The sequence below is a fragment of the Sus scrofa genome, chromosome 6 (assembly GCF_000003025.6).
Source record: "Sus scrofa isolate TJ Tabasco breed Duroc chromosome 6, Sscrofa11.1, whole genome shotgun sequence".
In the NCBI taxonomy this organism is placed as follows: domain Eukaryota; kingdom Metazoa; phylum Chordata; class Mammalia; order Artiodactyla; family Suidae; genus Sus; species Sus scrofa.
Window position 1 is genome coordinate 49975778 of NC_010448.4, and position 24401 is coordinate 50000178.

At 59.4% G+C, this 24401-nt stretch overlaps 2 protein-coding genes and 1 long non-coding RNA gene across 24 annotated transcripts; 1 reads left to right on the top strand and 2 right to left on the bottom strand.

Annotated features, from left to right (window-relative positions):
• Positions 180 to 19665, bottom strand: ARHGEF1 (Rho guanine nucleotide exchange factor 1). 21 transcript variants are annotated; one of them, XM_021094451.1, is made up of 32 exons: positions 18750 to 18860; positions 15492 to 15673; positions 14468 to 14510; positions 14299 to 14382; positions 13696 to 13809; positions 11703 to 11801; positions 11457 to 11499; positions 10994 to 11240; positions 10519 to 10548; positions 10205 to 10304; positions 9962 to 10058; positions 9851 to 9886; positions 9490 to 9627; positions 8645 to 8750; positions 8064 to 8075; positions 7343 to 7510; positions 6921 to 7066; positions 4627 to 4773; positions 4234 to 4316; positions 3925 to 4050; positions 3707 to 3821; positions 3490 to 3590; positions 3279 to 3356; positions 3017 to 3092; positions 2757 to 2924; positions 2243 to 2330; positions 2044 to 2130; positions 1667 to 1731; positions 1496 to 1582; positions 1006 to 1169; positions 823 to 924; positions 180 to 515 (listed from the first exon to the last, which is right to left on the bottom strand). In XM_021094451.1, exons 3-31 carry the CDS (start codon positions 14495 to 14497, stop codon positions 841 to 843), a joined length of 2919 nt encoding a protein of 972 aa, XP_020950110.1. In that variant the 5' UTR covers positions 14498 to 14510; positions 15492 to 15673; positions 18750 to 18860; the 3' UTR covers positions 180 to 515; positions 823 to 840. The 21 variants fall into 21 exon arrangements, 20 of the variants coding, with proteins under 20 accessions (XP_020950110.1, XP_020950106.1, XP_020950114.1 ...); XM_021094447.1 differs by having other exon boundaries at positions 1667 to 1734; XM_021094455.1 differs by having other exon boundaries at positions 15492 to 15653; positions 18750 to 18841.
• Positions 14546 to 16003, top strand: LOC110260993. 2 transcript variants are annotated; one of them, XR_002344668.1, is made up of 3 exons: positions 14546 to 14602; positions 15134 to 15203; positions 15777 to 16003. It is a non-coding gene; the product is annotated as an uncharacterized LOC110260993 (long non-coding RNA). The 2 variants fall into 2 exon arrangements; XR_002344667.1 differs by lacking the exon at positions 14546 to 14602 and having other exon boundaries at positions 15085 to 15203.
• On the bottom strand, positions 20339 to 23517 carry CD79A (CD79a molecule). Its single transcript, NM_001135962.1, has 5 exons — positions 23442 to 23517; positions 21826 to 22119; positions 21450 to 21568; positions 20593 to 20661; positions 20339 to 20452 (listed from the first exon to the last, which is right to left on the bottom strand). The coding sequence occupies exons 1-5, from the start codon at positions 23515 to 23517 to the stop codon at positions 20339 to 20341; spliced, it is 672 nt and encodes a 223-aa protein (NP_001129434.1).

Here is a 24401-nt window from a genome sequence, read left to right on the forward strand (position 1 = left end):
GAGGGGGCGTGGTGGAGCCCAGGGCGTGGGTTGTTGTTAAAACACAGGCACGAGTGAATGATTGCTTGGAGAAGAGCAAAAGGCAGAGACGAGGTGGGACCGATCTTGGCAGCAATGGCCGTCATGGAGGGTTCCGGGTGCCGGTCCAGGGCCCTGCCCCACCCTCACCAACACAGACCTCTCCTTAGATAATATATATTAAAAAATAAACCTCCAATTCCAGGTATAAAAACAGAGCAAAGGCACTTGGGGGTGGGGATGGAGGGGTGGGCCCCCCAGGCAATACTGAGATGGCCCAGGGATGGGGCCAGGTGGTGTCCCCCGGAACAAAGCCCTGAGTCCCCCAAGCAGGAGGGAGGGGAGGCCGGTGGGAGGTGGGGGGCAGCGATCTCAGCCATGCCCCCCCAGGCGCGGCCCCGGCAGCTGGGTCCCCCCTCCTCAGGCCCTTGGGGTCGGAGATGCTGTGGCAGCTGTGCAGTGGTGGGCAGCCCTCACGCTCTCTCCTTGCGAAAGGCCTGGGGGGCGAGGAGGGCATGGATGAAGGAGAAGAAAGGAGATGGCGAGATGGGGTGAGAGATGGAGACAGAGACCCAGACGGGGAGGAAGAGGGGGGAAGAGCACAAAGGAGCCAGAGAGACAGAAACTAACGGAGATGGAGATGGAGACGGAGACGGAGACGGAGACGGGGCACAGAGTGAGACAGCCGGAAAGACAAAGGCGAGGAGGGAACTGCGTGGGGTGAGGAGAGGCGAGCGCCTGAGGTGCCCACTCTGGTGCCCCTTCTCTGGGCGGTGCCTGGGTCCCACCCCCACCACCACTCACCTGCCTGGGGCAGGGGCCTCAGGTACAGCCAGGCTGGGGGACAGTGTTCTCCCCGAGCTGAGACAGGAGGAGTCTCAGGCGGCAAAACTCCTCCTCCACCTCCTGGGTTGGGGGGGGTCATCAATGAGAAGGGTCCCCCCACTGCGTCAGCCCCTTCTTCCCCCACCACCCCGGGGCCATCACCTCCAGATGTTTAATGGTCTCCTCCAGGTTGAGTAGCTCCTCCCGAATTTCCTGAATCTGTGCTGGGCTAAGGGGGCTGCCTCCTGGGACCCCATCCCCTTCGAGGGGAGGCCCCGTCCTGCTGTCTTCCTCCAGGGGAAACAGGAGCTGCTTCAGGGACAGCACTGGACAAGGGTAAAAGGACAGAGTTAGAGGCCAGGCTGGGGCACGCTGGGGGAGTCCGCTGTGGGAAGTGATGGGCAGGAGTGAGTGAGCTTCCATGAGGCAGACCAGCGGGAGGGGCTGGAGGACATGACAGGCGCAGAGGTGAGGCTGGGGTTAGGGCTGGGCGGGGCGGGAGGACACTGAGGATGAAGATGGGTCTTGGCAGAGGCCGCAGTGGCTTGGGTGCATTTGGGCACATAAGGGCCTTAGGCACATAAGGGCCTAGGGGCAGGTCGGAGGCACCGTGTGGGCTGGTGGCGGCCCTGGAGGGCTGGGGCTGCCTTACCTTTCTGAAGGGCCTTGGCGGCAAGCTGGCCCTCAGGGCCTGGTCTGCAGAAGGGCAGGAGGGCAGTGAAGATCCTCTCCATCCGGCCTAGGTGGGGGAGCAGGGGGCACTCAGATCCCGCCAGGCCGCCCGTGGACACCGCAACCCCACCTGGCACCCCTCTAGGCTCACCGTCAGCTGGGGGCATCTCTCGGCCGCCGTTGCCATTCTCAGAGCTGCTGAGCAGGGGTTCACGGCTGCTGGGGGAAGCAAGTGCCGGGTGACCCCACGGCCCTGGCCCCAGGGTCAGCAGGGGCAGGGAGACAGAACTGGAGCTGGGGAGTCAGGGAGGTCCCAAGACAGAAACAGAGATTGAGGCTGGGAGATGGGGAGACAGAGAGGCCTGGAAAGGAGACACATGGGCTGTAGTGGGGTTGGTGTGCATGTGCACACACCTACACACACGGGCACACACACACGGGCACACAGAGACTGGGCTGGAGCTCGGGTTCTGGGGACACACAGGAAGCTGTCCTCAGCCCTCCAGTTCCCTCCCTGGCCCCCCTCACCTGCTGGGGCTGGGCCGGTGTTTGGGGCGGGAGGTGGGGGCAGGGACCTTCAGGGATCCTGCGGTTTCAGTGATGAGGGTACACCAGCTGGGGAGACAGGCCAGCCCCTGGGCAGTCAGAGCGCCGGACCCCGTGCCTGGCCCTCCCCATCCCCAGGGGCCTGCGCCCCCCCCCCCACTTAGAACCCAGACCCCCTCACTTTTTCCGCTCTGACACGGTCTGTGCCACCAGCTCGTATATGTGGGCCTCCTGGTCCCAGGTAAAAATCACATAGAAGGCTTTGTGATCTGCAGAGGGAGGGAGAGGCTGGGCTCAGAGCCAGGGTCATGGCATCGTGTGCCTTCCCTGAGCTTGGGCTAGAGACGGTAGCACATTCAGGGCTCAATGCACCCCTCATGTGTCCCCCTCTGGGGCTCTCCCTCACCTAATCAGGCTCTACCAGACCCCCAAACTACTCCCACCACCATGGCCCCTCCCTAGGCCCCCAGCTCCCTCCTCTGCTCTTCACAATTCCCAAGGGGTAGCCAGGACCGTCTTTTCAAAACACCAGTCGGAACTAGCTGCTCCTCCGCAAAAACCTGGGGCAGTTTCCCATCTCACTTAATAAAATCTACAACCTGGCCTGGAGTCCCGGCCGTGCCCAGCCCAGGGCCTCCCTCTCATGGCCTCCGCCTTGGGCTGCTGGGCCGCCCCTTCCCCACCCCGGGCCTCACCGGTGGCCACCTCACGGGTCATGGCAGAGGTGAGCCGCAGCACTGGCCGCAGCATGGTCTTGCCGTCGGGCGTGGGTGTCAGTGTCCGGCTGTGTGACTTGAGCAGCAGCCGATCGTCCTGGCGCTGGAGCAGCAATAGCAGGTCGTCCAGCAGCAGCACGTGGACCTCTGCGGGGGGAGCAAAGCCTGTGCTCAGCACTCCCACCGGACACCCCCACCCCCCCACCCCCGGGGCCCCAGCTCGCCACCCTGGTGCTCACCCACAGCTTTGTCCTTCGTCACCCGCCACGTCAGGGGGCCCTCATGGACAAGCTTCTTTTTGGTGATGTCCAGGTTCTGGAGGAAGGGAGGGGTGACAGTCAGCAAGGGACAGGGCAGCCAGGGGAGGGTGGGGACAACCACGGGGTCAGGAGAGGCTGGCCAGCTGGGAATGAGGAAGGCGGTTGGAGCTGAGAGGCCCCTCTTGCCTTCAGGGCAGGTGGAGGAGAAGAGAGAGGAGGGGAGGGCAGGTGGGAGTGGCACCTTGAACTCGCTCAGCATGGGGTCGCTGCTCTGCTTCAGGTGGGACAAATCCAGCCGCCTCTGATAGTCCTTGAGCCGCTGGGGTAGGGAAGTGAGTGTTACAGGGACAAGCCAAGGGCTGGAGCCAACCCATAGTGGTCCTGAGGGGACCAGCCGACCCCTGCACACCTACACCCCACTGCCCTGGGCCCAGGGCCTCGTGCAGGCTCACCAGCAGGTCCTCCATGTCACGCACGGCCTGGTTGACATGGTGCAGAATTTCCCGGCAGCACTCCGCCGCCTGCTCCACTTTTTCTCGCTCCGCCGGCTCTTCTGCAGGCAAGGGGGAGACCAGCCCTGGTGAATCCCAACCCTGGAAGCTCCTGGTCCTGCGGCCACAGTTAGAGACAGGAGAGCACAGGGCCTGGCGGAGTGGGGCCTGCTGCTACCTGTGTTCTGCCCGATGCTCTGCAGAAGCAGTGGGTACTTGGTCAGACGCTGCATCTCCGTGGGGATCATGTCCTTCAGCTGCAGGCGGCGGCACCGCGGCTGGCTCTCGGCCTCCTGCAGGGACGGCAGTGCCGAGGCAGCCCATGCTTCACCCGGCCTGGGGGATCGGGACGCCGGCCCCTTCCCCGGGGACCCAGGGGCCCCATCCCTGCCTCACCTGAACAAAGGCACAGAACCGAGGCTCCTTGCGCTGTTTGGCTTTGAGCTGCTCTAAGGCAAACGACTGGCGGCTGCAGAAGCGGGAGGAGATTTTCTGGAACCAGGAGCCCTCGGGACCATCAAACTACAGCAAGATTCAGGCCAGGGAGGGTGTCTCAGGTGGGATTGGGGGGAGCAGGGCTTCACATGGGGATGGCAGCCTAGACAGGAGGACAGAGCTAGGGACCCAGACCCCGGGTCTCTAAGTGGCGAAGGCTTGAGACCTGGCCTCCCGGGGCCTGGATTCCAGGGCAGGGGGCGCCCTCACCTGGGCCAACAGCACATCTCCAATCTCCTCAATGAGGTAGCCACTGTCCTGCCTCCGCTTCATCAGGCGATCCAGGAACAGGGCTGTGGGGAGCGGACAAGAAAGCAGGTGCTCTGTCGGGGCCTGTGAGATTGTATGCAGAGCTGGCTGGGAGCTGGGGGGGGGGGTGTCTGATCCCTGGGGCTGGTGTGCCTGTCTCCCCCCTTCCCAACGCCCCCTGCCTTGTGGTTTTTGACGACAAGGACGGGCCCCTGAATGTGAGCTCTGGGGTTCTGGGGTGGAGTGCTAGAACAGGGCTAGAACAGGCTGCCCAGGGTAGGCGCTTGGGGAGACCACAATGGGCCCCAGGGTGGGCGTGAGGGCTATGAAGGAGGGCTGCAGCCCTGCACTCACAATGCACCTCGATGAGCTCTTCCAGGCTGGGGAAGATGTTCTGCAGTTCCTCCAGGAGAAAGAAGCCCCCCTCCGCCATGGGCTGGTAGAAGAGGTCATGCAGCACCCGGAGCATGCGCACGTGGGCCGCCTCCGTCACCAGTAGCTCTGCGGGGCCACCGGGCAGGAGGCATGGTTGGGGAGCGGGCACACTAGGGGGCACGCTCTGAGAGGCAGGCTGGGGGATGAGGAAGATGGGACAGGATGGGGGGGCTGCTCTCTGGGTGGAGTCTCTTGCCCCTGAAATAGCCACTGAGAATTCGACTCACTGCCTTTCCATTTCGGCTGGGGCAGCCCGCCGGGGTGGCTGACGGTCCCAGTTTGCCCCACACATCATGGGTTTCCCAGGACAGGGATTTTCAGTCCTAAGACTGGAATAGTCCCAGGCAAACCAGGATCAGGTGGCCTCCTCACTGCCTGCAGCTGTGTTTCATGTCTAACCGTCCGGCAAGTTTCTCAGGCTCGGCTTCTGACACACTGGTTCCCTCTACACGGAGGTTGATGGCCTCGGAACCAGGGGCCCCAGAAGTCCCCGGAGACTAAATGCATGATTTTGTGTGTTATGTATCTGTATTTTTCTGGTGAGAGAAATTGCTATGCTGTCCAATGTGGTAGCCACCAGCCACGCACGGCTCTTCAAGTTTCACTTAATTAAAATGCAACAGGAGTTCCCATTGTGGCTTAGGTTGAGAACCTGACTAGCATCCATGATGATGAGGGTTCGATCCCTGGCCTCGCTCGGTGGGTTGAGGATCTGGGGTTACCACGAGCTGTGGTGTAGGTTGCAGATCCCATGTTACTGTGGCTGCGGCCAGCAGCTGCAGTTCCTATTCGACCCCTAGTCTGGGAACTTCCATATGCTGCAGCTGCACCCCTAAAAAGCATAAAAAAAAAAAAAAAAAGCAACAATGCAGGGAGTTCCCTTGTGGCGCAGTGAGCTGAGGATCTGGCATTGTCCTTGTGGCAGCTCAGGTTGTTGCTGTGGTGCGGGTTTGATCTCTGGCCTAGGAACCTCCATATGCCACAGGTGCAGCCACAAAAAAAAAAAAAAAAAAAAAAAAAAAAAAAAGAAAGAAGAAACAAACAATGATGCAAAATTCAGTTCTCAGTTGTACTCACTACATCTCAGGTGCTCAACAGCCATTCTATGGCTGGTGGCTATCCAGTTGAAAAGTACTGATATTACATGTTACCATTATTCAAGAAAGTTCTATTAGATAGCATTGCTTATGTTTTGATCACATCCTCAGAAGGATCTATGAGCCCCAAAGCATTCATCTCCTCCCCTAAAAATTCTGAATGAAAACCTTTCTTAATTTTATCCTTGACCACACAAGAGTGTAGTTAAGTAATCTGTAAATTAACCTCCAAATGCGCTTCTAAGAGTACTCTACCTTTGCCAGACCCTCCTCTTCACACACAATTTGAAATCAGAGCAAAGAAGACAAAAATGCTATGCCCAGGAGTTCCTGTTATGGCTCCCTTTGTGTTCTCGTTGTAGTAATGAACCCAACTAGTACCTATGAGGATTTGGGTTTGATCCCTGGCCTGGCTCAATGGGTTAAAGGATCTGGTGTTACCGTAAGCTGTGGTGGCAGACTGGGCTCAGATCCTGCGTTGCTGTGGCTGTGGTGTAGGCTGGCAGCTACAGCTCCGAGTGGACTCCTAGCCTGGGAACTTCCACATGCCATGCGGTTGAAGCCCTTAAAAAAAAAAAAAAAACACTACTCCCATCCTCTCTCTGTCCAGAAGAGACTGCTAATACACTGATTATCTTCCCAAACTTGTGCTGGTGGGAGTCTTTTTCTCCCCCAGGCGTCTAAGATTACAGTAATAACAGCAGTCATGTTCCAGGTGACGCCGTGTCCACGTCTGTGCTGCCAGTTTCACACAGTTCATCTCATCCTAACCTTCATGACAGTCTTTTGAGATAGAAACTATCTGCCCACGTTTCCCAAACGAGGAAACAAAGGCTTACACTAGAAATGCAAGTTTAGAGACCCTTTCTGGCCCTTAACATCAGCACTGTCCTGCGCTACCAAAAATTCTTTGGAAATGTCACTTCCACAGCTGCGTTCCCGTTCCACGGCCTGTTCTAAAATTCCCCAACCAAACGGCCCTCTGTTGGGAACAGGCTGCCTTCATGCTTTGCCTGGCTCGGTAACACTGAGAGGGACACTTCCCTGCGTCTGTCTGTCTTAGCCAGAGCTGGGTGGCATCCTTGGCTGCAGCGGGGTGCGGGGTGGGGCACTCACCACTGATGACCTCCTGCCGCTTCACCTGGCTCTTGGGCAGGCTGTGCAGTGTGCCCAGGGGCACGAGCTCCCGCCAGCCGGGCGGTTCCTCTGGTTCCAGCTCTAGTCCCGATCGGCCCGGCTCCCCCTCATCTCCAGGCTCGGGGCTGTGGGACAGAGAGGCCTTGTTAGGGCCCCTGCTCGGGGTGTCCCAGGGAGGAGCCTTGGACTCCAACCCCATCCCTCAGGGCGGCCTGAACTGCAGACCAGCTCCCAGGTCTCCAGAGCACAGCCTCTTACCCCTCTCCTGTGACCACTGTAGGCCTTCAGTGACCTCAGCATCTGCTCGCTACCCAGTTCTCGGTGCTTCTGGCAACGACCCCCCACCCCATCCTCCCTGCCTCTCCAGGCTGCCTCAGTGGATGGGGGGAAGAGTGACGTACGTGGCTCGTCGGGCAGGGCCAAGCACGGCCGTGGCAGAGCTGGGGTCCATGTCCACGTCGCTTCGGGAGCGGCCCCCACCCCGGCCCTTAGCCCCGAGGCTGCCCCGGGAAGGCCGGCGGCGGTCACTCACCCGCAGACTCTCTGAGCGCCCCAGACGCCCCGACAGCCTGGACCCCAAGGCCAAGGACAGAGTCAGGCAAAGACCAAGACAAAGACAGGGAGAGACAAAGACAAGGACAGAGACGGGGAGAGACCAGGACAGGGACAGAGATGGGGGGAGAGACCAGGACAGGGACAGACAGGGGACGGCCAAGACAGAGAAGGAGAGAGACCAGGACAGGGACCAGAGCAGGGATCGGGGAGACCAGGACAGAGATCAAACATGCAACAGAAGAGAGGACAGAGTCAGAAGGACCAATATAACTGTGGGGGAAGTGGGGGGTGGTTGGGGGGGGGAATGCTAAAATCAGTGGGAAGGGGGAGGGAAACCCAGTCTGGGGCACAGGACTGACCCTCCCTTCCCGGAGTCAGGGGGATGGGGACAGGGCCAGGAATTAAGGGAGGGAAGGAGGATTTCAATACTTAGCTCTTCGGCTGAGAGGGTGATGTCCCCACCCACCCCTTGCAGGGGTGAAGGGGAGGGAGTGGCCCATGGGGAGAGGGGCTGGGAGAAATGGGGGAGGGGCTAGCCCTCCCCTCACCCAGGGCCCAGGCACCCACCTCTTCCACCTTCTGGGGAGAGAGGGGCACAGGGTCAGAGGTGGACCCAAATGGAACCCAACTCACCTCCCCCACCCACCAAAGGGTCCCCAAAGCAGCGGCACAAGGACAGGCAGGGGGCAGAGCCTGCCCCCCAACTGTAAGGAGGACAGGGCCCCCGGGGCATGGAGCACAGAGGACTGGGGGATTGAGGGAAGGGGCATTGGGAGGCAGGAGCAAGGCGGCTGGGCTGGAGGCTTAAAAGAGAAGGAGGAAGGGAGGGAAAAGTGCGGGGGGGGGGAGGAGGAACAGAGGGGGGAAGGCAGAGGAGGGGGGAAGGAAAAGGGAAAAAAGAGAGAGGGGGAGAGGAGAGCAAGAAGGGAAGGAAAAAGGGAGGAAGAAGGAGGAAATGGGAAGTGAGGAAAGACAGAGTGGAAGGAAAAGGGAGAAGACGGAAAGCAGGAGCAGCAGAGCAGAGTGGAGATGCTTGGCTTGGGGAGAGGCAGGTGCAAATGGCAGCACAACCCAACTCTACCCTCCCTGCACCGAGTAAAAAGCTGGGTCCTGCGCCAGGCCCCTCCCCTGCATCCAGCCCTGGGTACCTCTCCGTGTCAGCACCCTCCTCGGTGCTCTCCGCAGCCACTGGGGGCTCCAGGCTGACTGGGCCCTGTGGGGGTGGGTCCCCCAGTTCAGGGAGGGCATCAACACCTGCGGGGGCAGACGGGGAGAGCAAGGCCGGCTGGAAGGCCCCTGTGGCCTCCCAGGCTCCAGGCCTCAGTTCCTCTGCTGTGGAATCCAGGTCAGGGGCTAAAGCCGTCCAGTTGGCTGACACTGAGTGGCTGTTCCGTCCTCCAGTGAGGGATGGACGGACAGAATGACCTCTGAGAACACAGCTGCGGTGTCTGGGGCCTGGTGGGTGAAGATGCTGCAAAACCAGGGTGCCAACTGCCCACGTGAGGAGGAGACCAGATGCCTCCACATCCATTCATTCTCCCGACCTTCAATTAGGACTTGCGGAAAGAGAACGCACCCCATTTAGAGGAGGAGACTGAGGCTCAGAGAGGAGAGTGATTCCCAAGATCTAACACGAGGGCCGAACCAGAAATCAAACCCAGGCCTGGCCAAGCAGCTGTCTGAGATCTAGTGGGCTGAGGGCCACACGTGAAGCTCATGGGGAGGTTGGGCTCAGCATCTAAGGGGGCTGATTGGCACTGAACTCAGGGAGGGTTCTGGGAAGCGAAGCTGTGGGGGCTGATGGGAAATGTAGTCCAAGGAGGTGGGGAAGCAGGTCACCAGAACAGAGGTCAGAGCCTTGGAGGAAAGCCGTGGAAAGGGTAGTAAACTAAGGGAAGGGAGTGGTTTTTAGTAACACTGGTGACGAGGAGCAAGGAAGGACAATGGAGAAAACCAAGGGGCCGTTTTGCTGGGGGGCCCAAGAAACTCTTACCTGGTTCCCGGTCAGGGCTGTCCCCAGGCAGAGGGTGCGGAGAAACTCCGGGGGTGTCCTGCCCAGGGGCTCCGATATTCCGGTCCCGAGAGGGCACCCCTAGACCTCCCTTCCGTTCTGTAAGGACTGGCTTCTCAGCTGGGGAGGCGTTGAGGGGAGCATGAGAGTCCAGTGACTTGAATCCCCGATGGCCCAGGTATCTAAGCTGCTGGCTCTGCCCCGTCCTCCCCAACAACCCGGAGTCCCATCCTCCGCCCTCAGACCCAGGAGTCCCACCCCCAGCCCCTCCCACAGACACAGGAGATGCCCCCTCCCTCCCATCAGGTCCCCAGGATGGATGCTCTAGCTTCGGGATCATTACCGTCAGTCTCGACTTTGAGGTGTCGAAAATCTGGAGCTGAAATGAGAGACAGGACTGTGAGGTGGGGCCTGCGTGGGGAAGTCGAGGTGGGGCCGAGGCGGGGCACCTTACCCTGGGGCTCTGTCCGGTTCCAGCGGGCGGCATCCAGGAAGCTGCTCAGTCCTTTCTTGGCCTTGGTTGGCTCATCGGACCGCCGGTTCCCTATCACCTGTGGAAAGCGGGGGCGGGAGGGCCGGGCATTTCCGTGACACTCGCGAAGAGGAATCAGACCCCAGGGGCAGGCGCAGTCACAAGGCTCCCCGGGGGGGGGTCTCTGGGGAGGAAAGAACCAGGTGTGGGATATCAGGGATGCACCTTTTTCCGGAAGAAATTTCTCCCCGACTTCTTGTCCCCGCTCTTGGTCCGCACCCCGAGGTGGCGCATGTACAGGCTGATGGCGTTGACCACCGCGGCACTGTGGGGAGGGGATGGACGCAGGCACCTGCTGCCCCCACGGCTTTCCTTCTGCTCGATTCCCACCCCAGCCCCACAACCACCTTCTGCTGAGTGTCTGAGCCCAGGGGAGAGAGCTGGCTCTAGAGGATGGAGCCAGAACGCCCAGGCCCCCAGCCCCTCCTCCCTCTGGCCCAGGAAACCAAACGGCCCGCCAGCCTCTCTGCTTCCATCACCTCTTTTCCTCATCGGGAGAGATGGTGTGTCTGTAAGAAGAAGAAAGAAGTTGGTGACAAATCCGCTAAGCCTGGGCTCCTTCATCACCCAGCACAAATGTCCGGGTTGCCCTTCCCTTCAAAGCAGAGACAGGGAGTGAGGAGAGGCGGACAGGGCTGCTGAAGCAGCTGGGAAGGACAGTCACGGGAGGAGAGACTCTCATCTGGGCTGATGGGAGCTGCAAGGACAGGACCGACCCAAACCCCATGAACGCAAGCTCATGGACAAGCCTGGGAAACTAACAGGGACCCCAAGCTGGGAAGGGAAGATGCGAAACCAGATGGACTAAAACACTAGGGCTGGGACCCACAAATCAGAGGAAGAAACCAAATGCTGGGAAATGCACCCTGAAGCTGCAGAGGAGCCCCGAAATGGACAGAACAGGGTGGCAGAGCGCGTCCCCCAGGGCCACAGAGGCGTTGGCCCCCCACTCACTGCATCTCCTCCAGGTGGGTCAGCTGCCGCTCGGCCAGGTGCCGCTCCCGGGCCTCAAAGCTGGCGCGGTCCCGTCCAACCCAGGCCCCTAGCTGGGTCAGCTCCTGCTCCCAGGGTGTCATGCCCATGAGCTTCTTGGAGCGAAAGTCCTCCAGCTGCCGGCTGACGAGGGCCTGCTGCCTCTGCACCACCTCCTGCACAAACTGCCGCTGGATGTCCTCCGAGATGAGTTCAGGCCGGGTGCGGTCTGCAGAGACAGGGGCCAGGGCTGGGGCCAGTTCCCTGGGCCCCCGCTCCCCTCTTGCCCTTGGACTCTGAGAGCTTTGCTTCCACGGGCAGCCGTGGCCATAGGAAAGGAAAGAAGGAATCTCTGCTGTCCAGGGAGCATGAGAGTGTGGCCGCCCTCCCGCCCTGGGGCTCCTGGGGACCTCTCCTGCATCCCAGCGTCCCCTCTTCTCCTTACCAAGTTCAAAGGCCACGGTGGGAGGGACCTGCACCCGCAGAACCTGCTCAGGAGAGAGGAGAGTTAGGGGGCAGTGACGGGACGAAGGGGGTGGCAGCCCAGGTACCGGGTGGGAAAGATGCTCTGAGGAGGGAGCAGTGGAGGGAGGGTCACGCTGCCCTCAGTGGGGCGGAGGTTGGGAGGAGGAAGGTGGCTGTTCAAGGCGAAGGGGAGCAGGGGCTGGGGCCCCTCCAATGAGTCTCTCACCGCGGTCTTGTCCAGGAAGCTGTGGTAGAAGTCGATGAAGGCCTTCTTGGCCTCCTTGGGGCCCAGTGAGCCCAGCATGTCCGCGTGCAGGCAGCAGAGCTGGCGGAGACAGAGTGTGACCCAACCCCCTGCCCACCCCACGGAACCTCACTGCCCCTCCCTCGGGGAGCCTGGGGACCCAACTCCCCTGGGATGTGCACCCTGACATCTACCCTCCCCACACCAGGCCCTTGCCTGCCCCCTGCATAGCCTCCCGGGGCCACTCCAGCGCTTGGTTAATTTTCTCTGGTACAGGGGTTCTCTAGTCTCCTCTTGGCGGCTACTGCCGCCACCACCAGCAGCTACACTAAGAGGGCTAGGGGTGCACCTGATGCTGTCCAAACACCTGCTCAATCAGGGGGACAGTTGTTATCCCAGTTTACAGATGAGAAAACAGCTAGTAAGTGGAAATTGAGATTGGATTTCAGGTGGCCAGTCTCTACTACCCTCCATTGCTGGCAATAGTGTGATCTACTTGAGTGTGTGTGTGTGTCAGGGGGAGGTTCTGCTTCTTTTGTAGTCCAGGGTCCAGACAGGGCTCAGTACACAGTGGGACTTTGCAAAAACAGGAAGACAAGTGGGGCTCGCTCACTCATTCATTCATCAAGCATTCCCCAATGTAGCCTTGGTGGCAGCCCTGTGCTGGGTGACACTGGCAATGCTGTGGGGCCTCTAACCTGTCCTGGCTCCTGCAGGCCCCCCTGGCAGGTAACGGACAAGGTCTCAGTGTGCTAAGGACTTGCCCCAGTTATCTAGGTCTGCCCCCTCGCCACCCCCCACAAGGCACAACTCCATCAGAGGCCAACAGGAAGCAGCCCAGGGGACAACTATCTCCCGGGCGACGCCCACCAAGGAGGTGAGGGAGCAGCATAAGGACAAATCTCAAAATGCCGAGGGCTATCTGGGCAGGCCACCTCAGCCAATCCCCTGGCCCTTGCCAGACCTCGGTTCCACACCTGGAAAGGGACTCAGCAGTTAACACAATCCCCGGGCTAAATTCCAGGAGCTTGAGTTCTAGAAACCCTCAGGCTTGGGAGAGGAACCCGCCTGCCCAGAGGGCCACAGCCTCCATGCACCTGGGGAGATGGCAGCCAGTTTTCTAGAGAAAAGGCAATTTCCTGTTCTCTTGCCCATTGCCAAAGCTCCAGTATCACCCTCCTCTCTGCATCCCTCAGGCAGCTACCCTCCGCCCCTTCCACCAGTCTCCTTGTTTTCTAGAGGGATCTGCCAGGCATTTCCAGTACAGCACAGTGTCCTGGGCTAAGCCCAGCTCCTGGCCTGTGTTGGGCTTCACTGGGTCTTCCTAGGATGGGACCCTGGTCCACAGAGCCCCCTCCAGCCAGCCCTGTGGCTTCTTCCTCCCTAAATCACCTGCTGGGTTCTCTAGACTCTGCAGGTGTTTCCCGGATGGCAAGGCTCTGCATCCACACCCCCTCAATACTTTCTGCCTGATGCAGGAGATTTCTGAATCATCGATAACGTTGCCCCTGCCTCGTGGGCTGCTGGTAGTGGTTTTCCTGTCTCTGGGCCAGAGTCTGCTGTGCTGCCTAGACCCGAGAAGGCTAACGGCTTTCTCCCAACCACCAGTCTGAGGACTGACTGGTGGCACCTGCAGAGAATTTGATTTCCAGAGTCTGTGGAAAAGGGTGCTGTCACTGATGGGTGATGCTGCCATAGAAAGGGAAGGGGGTCGGGGTGGGGGGCATGGCTTCTGCCAGGCTGCTGGATTCTCCATGGCTCTGCGTGACCCTGCCGAGAGTACTCTCCTGGCCCTCGCCCACTGCTCAGTACACGGGGCACCTGCAACCGTGTCCAGAGCACACAGCGGCCTTCCTGGCCCTTAAGCTGTGTGCTCTGGATGTGTTTTGCAGACCCTCCCCGCTCATCCTCACTGGTCTCACTCACTGGACACTGTGCCTGTCCCCGCCCCGCCCCTCCCCAGCCCCACCCTCACCAGGGGTCCTGGCTCGAACTGCATGGCCACATACTGCAGGAGGGCCATGAGGTGGGCTGGCCGCTGCTTCACCTGCTCCAGGCTCTGGAACTGGTTGCTTTGCTCCTCTGGGTTCTGGGGGCGGTGGGGATGGGAGTGAGACAGTGGGACCAGAGGAGGGGCTTGGGGCTTGACCCTCCCTCTTTCCTGGCACATCCCGAAGGGTCAGAGCTGGGAGATAGGGGAGCTGATGGTGCCCTTCCTGTGATGCTGCCAGTCAGGGGTTGGGGCAAATGGATGAGACAGTGTGATCAAGGTGAGGACAGAAATCAGGAGCGGTGGAACGGGTACCTGTGTGGTCCTGGGGGGTGGGGCAGTGATTAAAAACTGGAGTTAGAATAAACAGGGCAAGAGTCTGCGCTGTAATGGCGGGCATTGAGGATGGGGCAGGGGGCTGAGGAGGCAGGTGCCAGGAAGATTAAAGAAAGAGACGGGCAGTGACAGGGGGCAGAGTGACAGCATCTGAGGATGGAGAACAGGACCTGAGGCAGGAAGGGACACTGACGACGGGGCCTCAGGGAGCCTGGGACAGAAGCTTTTCCACCCCACCTCCCTCTCACCCACCGTCTTGAGCTCATTCTCGAAATCCTCATCCTCCGCCCCGATGATGCTGACAGGCACCAGACCGGGTCGGGGGGGCCCCGGGGCCTGCGGAAGGGGAGGGATGGCTTCAGCCCACAGCACTCCCCCACCAGCCCCCCAGCCCCCTCACCCCTTGGCTCTCTCCACTCACCGCCCCTCGGGCGACGTCTTCTGCCTCCATGGGCTCTGCAGGGCTGGGGGAAGAGGAGGGGCTGCGGTTAGAGGGCTGGAAGGAGGCAGTGAAGGGCAGGGCGGTTACTCACAGATTCCTGGCCCAGGTGCGAAGGTGAGTAAACAGCACCCCCCCACACCCTGGCTCCATAGCTCAATGGGGCCTCTGTGTGGCGACAAAGAGCCCTTCAGAGGCCAGCCAGGGCGGGGAGCCCAAGGACTGGGAGCCTTGTGGCCTTGCAGTGTGGGGGGAGCTAGGGGCCAGGAGCCTGGGCCCTTGAGAGAGCTGTGGCCACGAGAGCCTGCCCTTTTGGGTCCCTGGACGAGGAAGGGGTTCGGGGCTCAGACTCTTGGGTCTTAGGGAGGAGTGGGTGGGGGCTGGGTCCTGGGAAGGCAGGGCCTGGAGGCAAGCAGAGTTGGGAAGATTAAAGGGGAGCTGGGAGATAACTGGGGTGTGGGGGGCTCTCCTCTGACCTGCCACAGGCTTGGGGCAGGATGTTGCCTCTGAACCCACCAGCCCCACTTCCTGTGACAGGAAATCACCATGGCAAATCCCCCACCCCCCACGCTCTCCACATAAGAAAACAAAACTGAACCCTCCTCCCTCGGAGACCAAGCGGCCCCCAAACCCACTCCTTTCCCTCAGGGACCTGGCATCTGTCTGGTTTCCAGTCCCAAGAAATACGGGGATGGTCCTCAGACAGCTCGTCCTCAAGGTGCGTCTGTCTCCCTCGCCCTGCGTCCACCTGTCCAGTCTGTCTGTCTGTCGGCTCGCTTTCCCCCAGCCAGCTCTCCCTGGCTGTCTCTCTCTCGGATCTGCCTCATGCCCTTGCTTTTTTTCTCCCTGTTTCTTTTTCTTGGTCCCTTCTTTTGACCTGTCTCACTTTCCCCGCCATCTCTGCCTCCCTTCCCTCTCCCCGCCCAGTCTCTCCCCCTCACCCCAGCTCCTCTGCTCCCTGTCCCTGTCTCCCCACGTCCAGTTCCTGCAGCCACCATCCCCGCACCTGTCCAAGTCGCTGTCTCACGTGCCGTCTCTCCTCTCTCTCTCTCTCTCCCATCTCTCGCTGTCTCTCCCATCTTGTCTCCCTTAGAGTCTCCACTTCTCCCTGCATCTTCCCACCGACATCTTCTTTGTCCTTAATTAGTCTGACTAATGCCACTCGAGCCTGTATCAGGTGGGAAGGAGCTGTGGAAACAGGGGTGGGGTGGACCAGTGGGGGGCTCTCCCCACAGCCCAAAGCTTTTATAACCCTAGTCGCCTGAGACGCACCCTTCTCCCTCTTCCGCAGCCCTCCTCCCTAGCACTCAACAAAGGGCAGCTGGGATTCTGATTCTGATCATGAAACAATGATGCTTTCTGAGGTGTCCAAACACCATCCTATGGGTTCACCCAAGCAGGCTTCACTTTTATTCTTTTCCATAAAGTGTATCTGTCCAACAACCAGGCTTGGGTAATTCAAGATTTGAGCCCTGTTAAATGTTCACATAAATAAACATGCAAACCAAGGCAGAAAAATAAGAGTAATTATTTATTGCGAGAGCTGAACTTACAGAGCACTTAGTGTACTAGGCACTGCTCTAAGTGCTTCCCACAGAGGAACTCGCTGAACCCTCATAACCACATGCGCCCCACGCTATTATCATTCCCATCCGAGATGGAAAACCTTCACCAGGCCACCAGCTGCAACTTCTGGACTGGAAAACATGACTATGGACATGGAGGATCCATGTTCATCCCACTTGGGGTGGAAAAGTTTGACAGAGACTGGAGGTTCCACATGGGCAAAGGGAAAGACACACATTATCTGAGCAAATGCTTAGGTGCCAGGCAGGCCCTGGATCAAGAACCTGATACATATACTCTTCTTTACTCCTCATCACAACGATATGAAAGAACGGCTAACACTTAACGTGCACTAAGTGCCATTCAGTACATGCCAGGCATAGCATTACTCACATGCCGGTATTAACTTACTCCTCTCAATGACCCCATGAAGTCGGTCTTATTAATATTATCCTCATTTTACAGAGGAGGAAACGAGGGCACATATCATAAGAGGCAGGGCCAGGATTCAGATGCAGGAGTCTGGCATTTAACTCCCAGAATGAGCTGCCTCAGAGCATGGGAACTCTCCACCCCAACCTTAGGAAACTGCAATCTGAACCAAAGCTGAGACAGAGAGGTCTCCCTGTGGCGTCTGGGAGTCAGGGGGATGTGGGCACTGTGGCCTGGGCAGGGGTGCAAATTGGACTTGGCGGCTCCACAGAGACTTGGTGCTCAGAGAGGACTAGGGGGAGGGACTGGCTGCTTAGAAGATGGGGCATCAGGATATTCCGCAAAGGTTAGGGAATTCTAGGTTGAAGGGGATGGATCTGCAAGCAAGTGACAAGGCCTGGTATCCTGTGGAGGGGGGTGCGGTATGCATGGGGCTGTTGGGGGGGTCCTAAAGCAAAGAAGGCACGTGTGAGGGGTTACATGGGTGCCTGGATTCTAGGCAGGGCTCAGAGTCTAGAAGATACTGAATGGGTGACTCTGGTCTCCAAGAACGTCTGGGAGCCTTAAACAACCTAAAATACAGAGTAGTCAAGGTGAGTCCTTGAAATGTATAAGGCCCCAGATTCTACTGACACATGGTAGGTCTACAAGGATCCTCAGATCACACAGGAGCTTGATTCCATAGGGGAAGTAGCCAGTTTATGGGACCTTTGGAGATTTAAAAGGGGACTAGAACCCTGTAGCGGAGTGTGGTGGTCCTGGAGATCCAGGATCCGGGCCCCGGATTCTAGCGGATGCAACTGATTTATGAAAACCCCACGTCTGTAAGGAGCCGGATCTCCATGGGGGGCTAGCAGGAACCTGGAGGGGTTGTAGGGGGGTCTCCACGAGCCCCAAATCATATGCAGGACGTGGCGCGTGTACACGGACCCCAAAACCTACAGGGGACGTGGCAATGTGCACCGTCAGGGATGCTGGGGCGGACGTGCAGAGTCAGGGGCTGATGCCCGCCGGGGGCCGCGTCCCTCACCTGCTCCGGGTCGGAGGAGAAGCACTGCAGCAGCCAGAACCGAAACCTCCGCGCGCCGGCTCCGGGTTCCCCCACCCCGGGCTCCGAGTCGCTCTAGCCGCCCCACAGGCCACCTTTGCTTCCGGCTCCACTCCTCCCGCCAGCCGCTCTAGCCCGATTCCTACCAGGTTCCTGCCCAGGAGACTCTACTCCTCCTTGCCGGCCGCTCTAGCTCTCCACTGAGCTACGCTGGCCAGATAGGGCCGCTCTGGCCCGTCTTGGAGGGCTGGCGTTTCCATATCTCGACTGCCCCCGTCACTCTCCTGGGCCCCACCCCCACCCCACCCCCCGCCCCCAGGCTAGAGGTAAGGATCCTTCCAGTGCCCGGATCGCGCTCCATCCGAGCTCTCTGAGTTGTCCTGGACCTTAGCCCCCGAACTGGAGTCCCCGCCCTATCTTGCCACCCTAACTTGGGATCCTTTGAATTCCCCACGCTCGTACATTAATTCTTCCCGCACTGCCCTCCACCCCTCCACCCTGCACACTTTCCGCCGGGGCTGCAAGGCGAAAATCCTGGGTTGGAGCATCTGACATGCAGTGGAACGCGGAAAAAGAAATTAACTCTCCCCAGGCCTCAGTCTTCCCATCTGTACAATGGGGAAAGATCTCCAGTTCTGTACCCTACAACCCATCTCCCAGGGTATAATTAAAGACCAGAAAAAGGTCTTTATACCCCCCCCCACAACAACAACCAAAAAACCGCTTTTAAACGCACTCTGCAACTTTCAGCTTCACAGTGGCCTATGGCTGTTATTGCCGTTTTTCTTTTTCGGTGGCTCTAAAGCATGCGGGTTTGGAGGACGGCGCTTAGCGGAAAGCACCTGCGAATTCGAATCCCAACTCCATTCGGTCTCACGATGTATGTGCCCTGGGATGAGTCGGTTTTACTTCCTAGGCCTCAGTTTCCCTACCCGTGCAATGGGAGTGGTCATCCGTCCTCCGCCGAACAGTTGGCGGTCCTTAACCCCAGAGTCTCAGCCCTCACCCCACCTACCCGGACTTGGCAAGTGTTAATTCTCCTCTCTTTGTCCCCTTTGACAGATGGGAAAACTGAGGCCTAGGGAGGGGCGGCTGCTGGCTTAGCGGGGCTGGGAGGAGGCCCTCCACTGCCGGCAGCGCCCAGCCCCCTCCCTCCACCTCCCCACTTCCCCTGGCAGCAGCGGGGAGGGCGGCCGGGCGGGGCCAGGGCCGGTGTACCTGGTGTCCGCGCGGGGAGGTGACCGGCGGGGCGCCCGAGGTCGGGCTCGGCGATCCCGGGCCCGGTGTCCCAGCTCCCGCTTCCTGGCTCTGGCGGGGCAGGAAGTTGGGGCGTTTTTCCGGAGGCCCCCGCCCCGCCGCCCCTCCCCGCTTCCTGCCTGCGCCCCGCGCCCGCCCGGCACCTCCGCTTCCTTCCCCTTCTGGCCGCCTGCCCCTCCCCTGCTTTCCCCAGATCGGCCCTGGACCTGCGGGCACCCGCCCCGCCCCGCCCCGACCCCGCCCGGCCTCTCCCGGCTTTGTCGGTCTATCTGTCCGCTGGGTGCGGGCTCCACGTTTCTCCCATCTGCGTCGACCATCAGTAACTGGCAGGGCCTGGGGGCCGTGCGCCCGCATAGCAGCCTCCCCTGCCTTCCGTCTTTGTGTGTCTCTCGGTCTTCCTCTCTTTTGTTCCTCTGTGTGTGTTTCTGTCCGTGTCCCTCTCTCTGTCTCCATCTCTCACTTTCTGCGTTGAGGTTTTTCCTTCCTGCTCCAAGGCCCCTGCTTCTCCCGGTTGTGTCTAGTCCCTTTCTCACTCGGAGCCTTCTCTCCCCATCTCCTGCATCACCATCAGTCATTTCCCCACCTGTTGCTTTCCTAGAGTCTCAGGGGTCAGCCTCTCCATGTCCATTTTTCTATGGACCCTACTTTTTCTGTCTCTTGCTGCTGTCTCTCTGCCAGAGTGTGGTCTCCTCAGTGTCTCTCAGTTCACTTGCTCTGTCTCTCCATCACTATCTTTCTGTCTCAGTTCCTCTCTCCCCTCTAGCTCAGAATCTGTATCTCTGTTCCTCTTGTGTCATCGCTTCTGGGTCTCCCCAGCACCCCCAATTTAGGGCCATAGACTTTCCGCATCCCACTTCTACAAGTTCACACCCAGAGAACAGGTGTGGCCATGATCAGAATTTGGTACCAATCTCACCATACAGTGCCCTGTGTCTTTGGGACTTAGCTCTGCCTAAATTAATGTGGTTACCTGGGTACTTCCTGTGTCCCCCTCTGCTCAGGCACATCACCTGGGATGGGCCCCTCCCCAAGACACTTCCTATTTCTTTCAGGGGGCAGCCAAGACTGGCTACCTGCTTGCAGGCATGGGGAGTGGGCAGGGGCTGCGGAAGGAGGGGGCTGGGGCCTTCCTTGGACTCCTGGGTCCCAGAGAAGGAGGAGGGCGTCCCCATGAGATCCTTGACTCCTGCCACTGTCTGCAGTTGGGAAGGATTTATTATCACTAAGTGGCCATGGCAGAGCAGGGATGGGGGAGGTGACACTAACGAGGCTGCTACAATCAGCTCCCCTAGAGGCAGAGATTAAGGGCTCATTACCCACTGGGGGCGAAGGGGTGGGGGTGGGAGCCTGGGCGAGGCAGCAGGAGGAGGATTGAGTGACGGAGGGGATGAGGACAGTCCAGAGGGAAGAATAGTGGACACTCCCAAGAGGGAAGTTGTCAGGACACACCCAGAAAAGACTGTGAAAAAAGAGCTGGTTCCAGGGAAGATGCGAGTGAGACGTGGGTTGGGTGCCCAGTTGGCAGGGCAGCCGGGCTGGGTCAGGCGGGGTCACGGCTTCTCTAGCTGGACGTCTCCGATGTGGAGGCTGCCCACGTCCTGGTAGGTGCCCTGGAGGCCCCGGGAGATATCCTCATACATGGAGCAGTCATCAAGGTTCAGGCCCTGGGGGAGAAATGCAGGGCGGGGCTCAGTGCCCTGATGTGCAGGTCCCTGCCCCCAGCCAGGCTCAGGGAGGAACCCCATGAAACCCCCCACCCCACAGACCTGCACCTGCCCTGCACCTGCCCCCACCTTCCACTCACCTCGTAAAGATTTTCATCATCATAATCATCCTGGACATCCGCCCCGAATTTCACATTCTGCCATCGTTTCTGTGGGGGGATTGGGAGCCTCCGTGAGTCGGGGAAGGGGAATGTTTTCAGACCCTCATGAGGGTGGGGAGGTGCTTTACCAGAGAGGGTCAGGGAGATGCCCAGGGCCACATATCCTATTGGTAGCAGGTCTCTCTAGGTTCAAGCCAGTGTCCTTTTGGCCCATGCTTCACGGATAACAGCGGCAGTGTTAGTAAATAGGTCTAGAGGCCCTGTGGCCTAAAGAGAGGCTGATGCAGGTCAGAGACTCCGGGAGGACGCCAGCCCCCATCACCCAGCCTTGGCTACACTTAGAGGCTACAGCCCTGCTGGGTGGAAGGGAGAGTGGACATGGGACAACCCTGAGGGAAGACAGAACAAGGATGCCCATCCAGGCCCAGCACCATTGAAAATGCTTTCATTATATTAAATTCTTTTTTTTTTTTTTTTTCATTTTTTTGAGCAGCACCGGTGGCACATGGAAGTTCCTGGAGCTAGGGGTTGAATTGGAGCTGCAGCTGCTGGCCGATGCCACAGCCACAGCAACACCAGATCTGAGCTACATCTGCAACCTATGCCACAGCTTGCAGCAATGCTGGATCCTTTAACACACTGAGTGAGGCCAGGGATCAAACCTGCATCCTCATGGATACTAGTCAGGTTCTTAACCTGCCGAGCCACAATGGGAACTCCCTCATTATATTAAATTCTTGAGCCCTCACAGGCCTTGTGAGGTGGGTGCTTTCATTCTGCCAAGTTTTGGTGGGGAGCCTGAGGCTCAGGGGGGAGCTGGTCCCCAGGTGGCTCACCCTGAACAGCAGCAGCGTCCCAGGCACCACGGCACAGATCAGCAGGATGATCCCCTCAGCTGTGATGATGTTGTTCTTGGTCCCCTCCCCCATGTCCAGGAAGGGCCTGGGGAGGGGGTCTGTGAGGACAGAGTGCGGCTTAGAGCCCTGGCACCTCCCGCCCACCCCCACGCGCCTCCCAGCCCAGCAGCCACAGCCCCCCCTCAAAGGCCAAGACCACTGACGCCCCCACTTGGCAGGTGAGAAAATTGGCCACTATGTATGCTGACAGTAAGGATTGATGCAGGCACTGGCTCCATCCCCCTTCCCAGGTGAGGAAGCCAGTGTCCCCAGCTGTGGAGGGATGGGACCTTGGAACCAGCCCCCAGGCACTCACCTCGCACGCGGAGGTAGGTCCCACAGGAGCGCTGAATCCTCTGGCCCTCGTTGACTTCGCACCTGTACATGCCCCTGTGGCTCTTGTTCACTTGCTGGATGATCAGCTCGCCCTTGGGGCCCAGTTCTGAGAGATCCATGACCGGGGGCCACGTGGAGTTGCCTTGAGGGACGCGCCACCAGGTGATGTTAGTGCTGTTGCTGTTGTGTCTGCATGGGAGGCTGACCTTGTCCCCCACACTCACCGTCACCGATGGCGGGCCCCAGTCCACCCACAGGGCCTGGCAACAAGGGCCTGCGGAGAGGAGAGGCAGATGGTCAGGGACCTTGACACAGGCCCAGCCTGGCCCCTGCAGCTGTAGTGCTCCCGGCTGTGTATGTGTGTGTGGACTGTGTGCATGACGGACCCCGGGGCCCGTCCCCGCTCATCACTCCAGAGCCATCTCCTTCGGCCCTTTCCATACCCGCTCTCTGCTTCAGCTCCACTGCCCTCCCTGGCACTTGGATAGTTGGTCGCCTTGGTGCTAGAAGTGCGCTTGGCCTGGCAGCTCCTTCCAGAATCGGTTTGGCCATCGCCTCTTCCTGAGGGCCCTCCTGGTTCCCTCTCTCACCCCAGCCCCAGCCCCAGCTCGGGCCCACACTTGGCAATTTATTTATTTCATATAATTGTCACAGAACCCTGAGAAGTCGGTTCTCTCATTGTCCCATGTTGCAAGTGGGACAGTGGAGACCGAGGGTGGCAGGAGTGGCTCAGGGGGGTGAATCCTGACCCCGGGAAAAGGGTTTCTTCCTGCCTGTTTGCCGGCCCGCCTTGCCCTGTGACCCTGGGCCCACCCCCGCATGTCAAGCTGGGGGCCAGGGGTGGTTCAGTGGGTGGGCTGAGCTGGGGTTAGGGAGGGCCTCAGCTAGGTGGTTGGTGGGAGGGAGCTGGGGTGGCGCAGGCTGGCTGCTGGGGAAGCCCCAGTTTTCAGCCTCCCCCCACAGGCCAGTCCACATGGCTGGCTCTGCCTCCTTCATCGGGAGAAAGAGAGAGGTGAGGAGGACAGAAAGGAGGAAGAGGTGGGGACAGAGGTAGCAACCTCAGGGTCACGGTCATGGACTCCAGTCCTAGGTCCCAGTGTCACTTGGGGTGATTGGCCACCTCTCTTGGTGTGACAGGGTGGTCACAGCCCTGCCCAGCTGGCGGCGTTGCGCAGGAAGGGAAGGGGGAAGGTCACCCAGCTCCATAGACAAGGGATGAGATTCAAGGCAGAGAAGGAGAAAGCTTTTTCTTCCTCCTGAAGCTGAGCACTACCCACGGTCCCTCCCTGCCCCCAGCTCTGGAGCTCAGTGGGTCAAAGGCAACCTTAGTTCCTTATTTTGATCTGTGGGGATGAAGGGTGGCAAAGGTATCTCAGGCCCCCGCCTCCCTCCATGAAATATGCCCTTCAACTTCACTGAGCTCCCTTCAGCCTCCCGTCGGCCTGCTGGGGACAGTTAAGCTGATAGATGCAGTTTCTGTGGGGTCTTTTCCAGCCCTCCTCTTGTCAGCTCCTCTCCCACCCCCTCTGCCTGTGCCCTCTCAGCTGCCTCCCAGTTCCCCCACTCCCACCCCCGCACCTGCTCTTAACCACGTACCCAGGGCAGCTGCGGAGATCAAGAGGAGAAAGATGGTGGCAGGTGGGGTTTGGAGGGCTCGGCGACCCCCAGGCATCTTCTCCCAGTGAGTTGGTTTGTCTGGGTTGCAGCAGTCCGGGGGTACCAGATCCCACCTCGGTCAAGCTCAAAACCCCGCCCCACTTCCTGCCCAGCCCTGCGGAGATGGGCTCCACTGGCCCCACTGCTGGGCCGCTGGCTGTCAGGCTGCGGGGAGCCCCTGCCAGGAGGCTTCAGGCTACAAGTGGAGAGGAACCGCTCCCTGCACCTGTGGCCACCACAATTCCCCCGAGAGGAGACTGCTCGGGTGGGGGGAAGAGGCTGGTTCAAGGCCCTTCACCTCGTCACTGGAAAGGAAGACTGAGGCAGCTGGGGTTTGGGGTGCCTGCTGTGTTCAGGTGAGGGGGTGGTTCCAAACTTAGCCTCTGCTCCTCAGTGGCCTTGGGCAAAACTGGTCCCCTCTCTGAGCCTCTGTGTTTTCTTGGGGTTGGAAAAGAGGAGTTAATTAAAGAGACTGTACATGCTGAGCACGGAACACAGGGCCTGGCAGGGAGCAGGGGCTCAGTAAATGTTGGTGACCTTGAACACTCCCAAGGAATAAAGCATCAGGTCCACCAGCTCAGTGACTAGGTGGTAGCTTCCTTTTCAGAGCCTTGGCTTTTTTTTTTTTTTTTTTTTTCTTTTTTTGCCTTGGCATTTTTAACCTGAGCGATAAGGATAAAATGTCTCCTTGGTGGCGCTCCGAGGTGATGCAGTGAGTTTAGGATCCAGTGCTGTCACTGCTGTGGTGTGGGTTTGAGCCCTGGCCTTGTGGGCATGGCCAAAACAAATCTCCCTGGTATTGTGACATGAGATGAGGGTCCCAACGCCCATGCACCCCAGTGGGCTCTTGTGTGGTGTTCTTTCATTTTAGCCTCTACACAGGTGGGCAAGGCAGGTCAT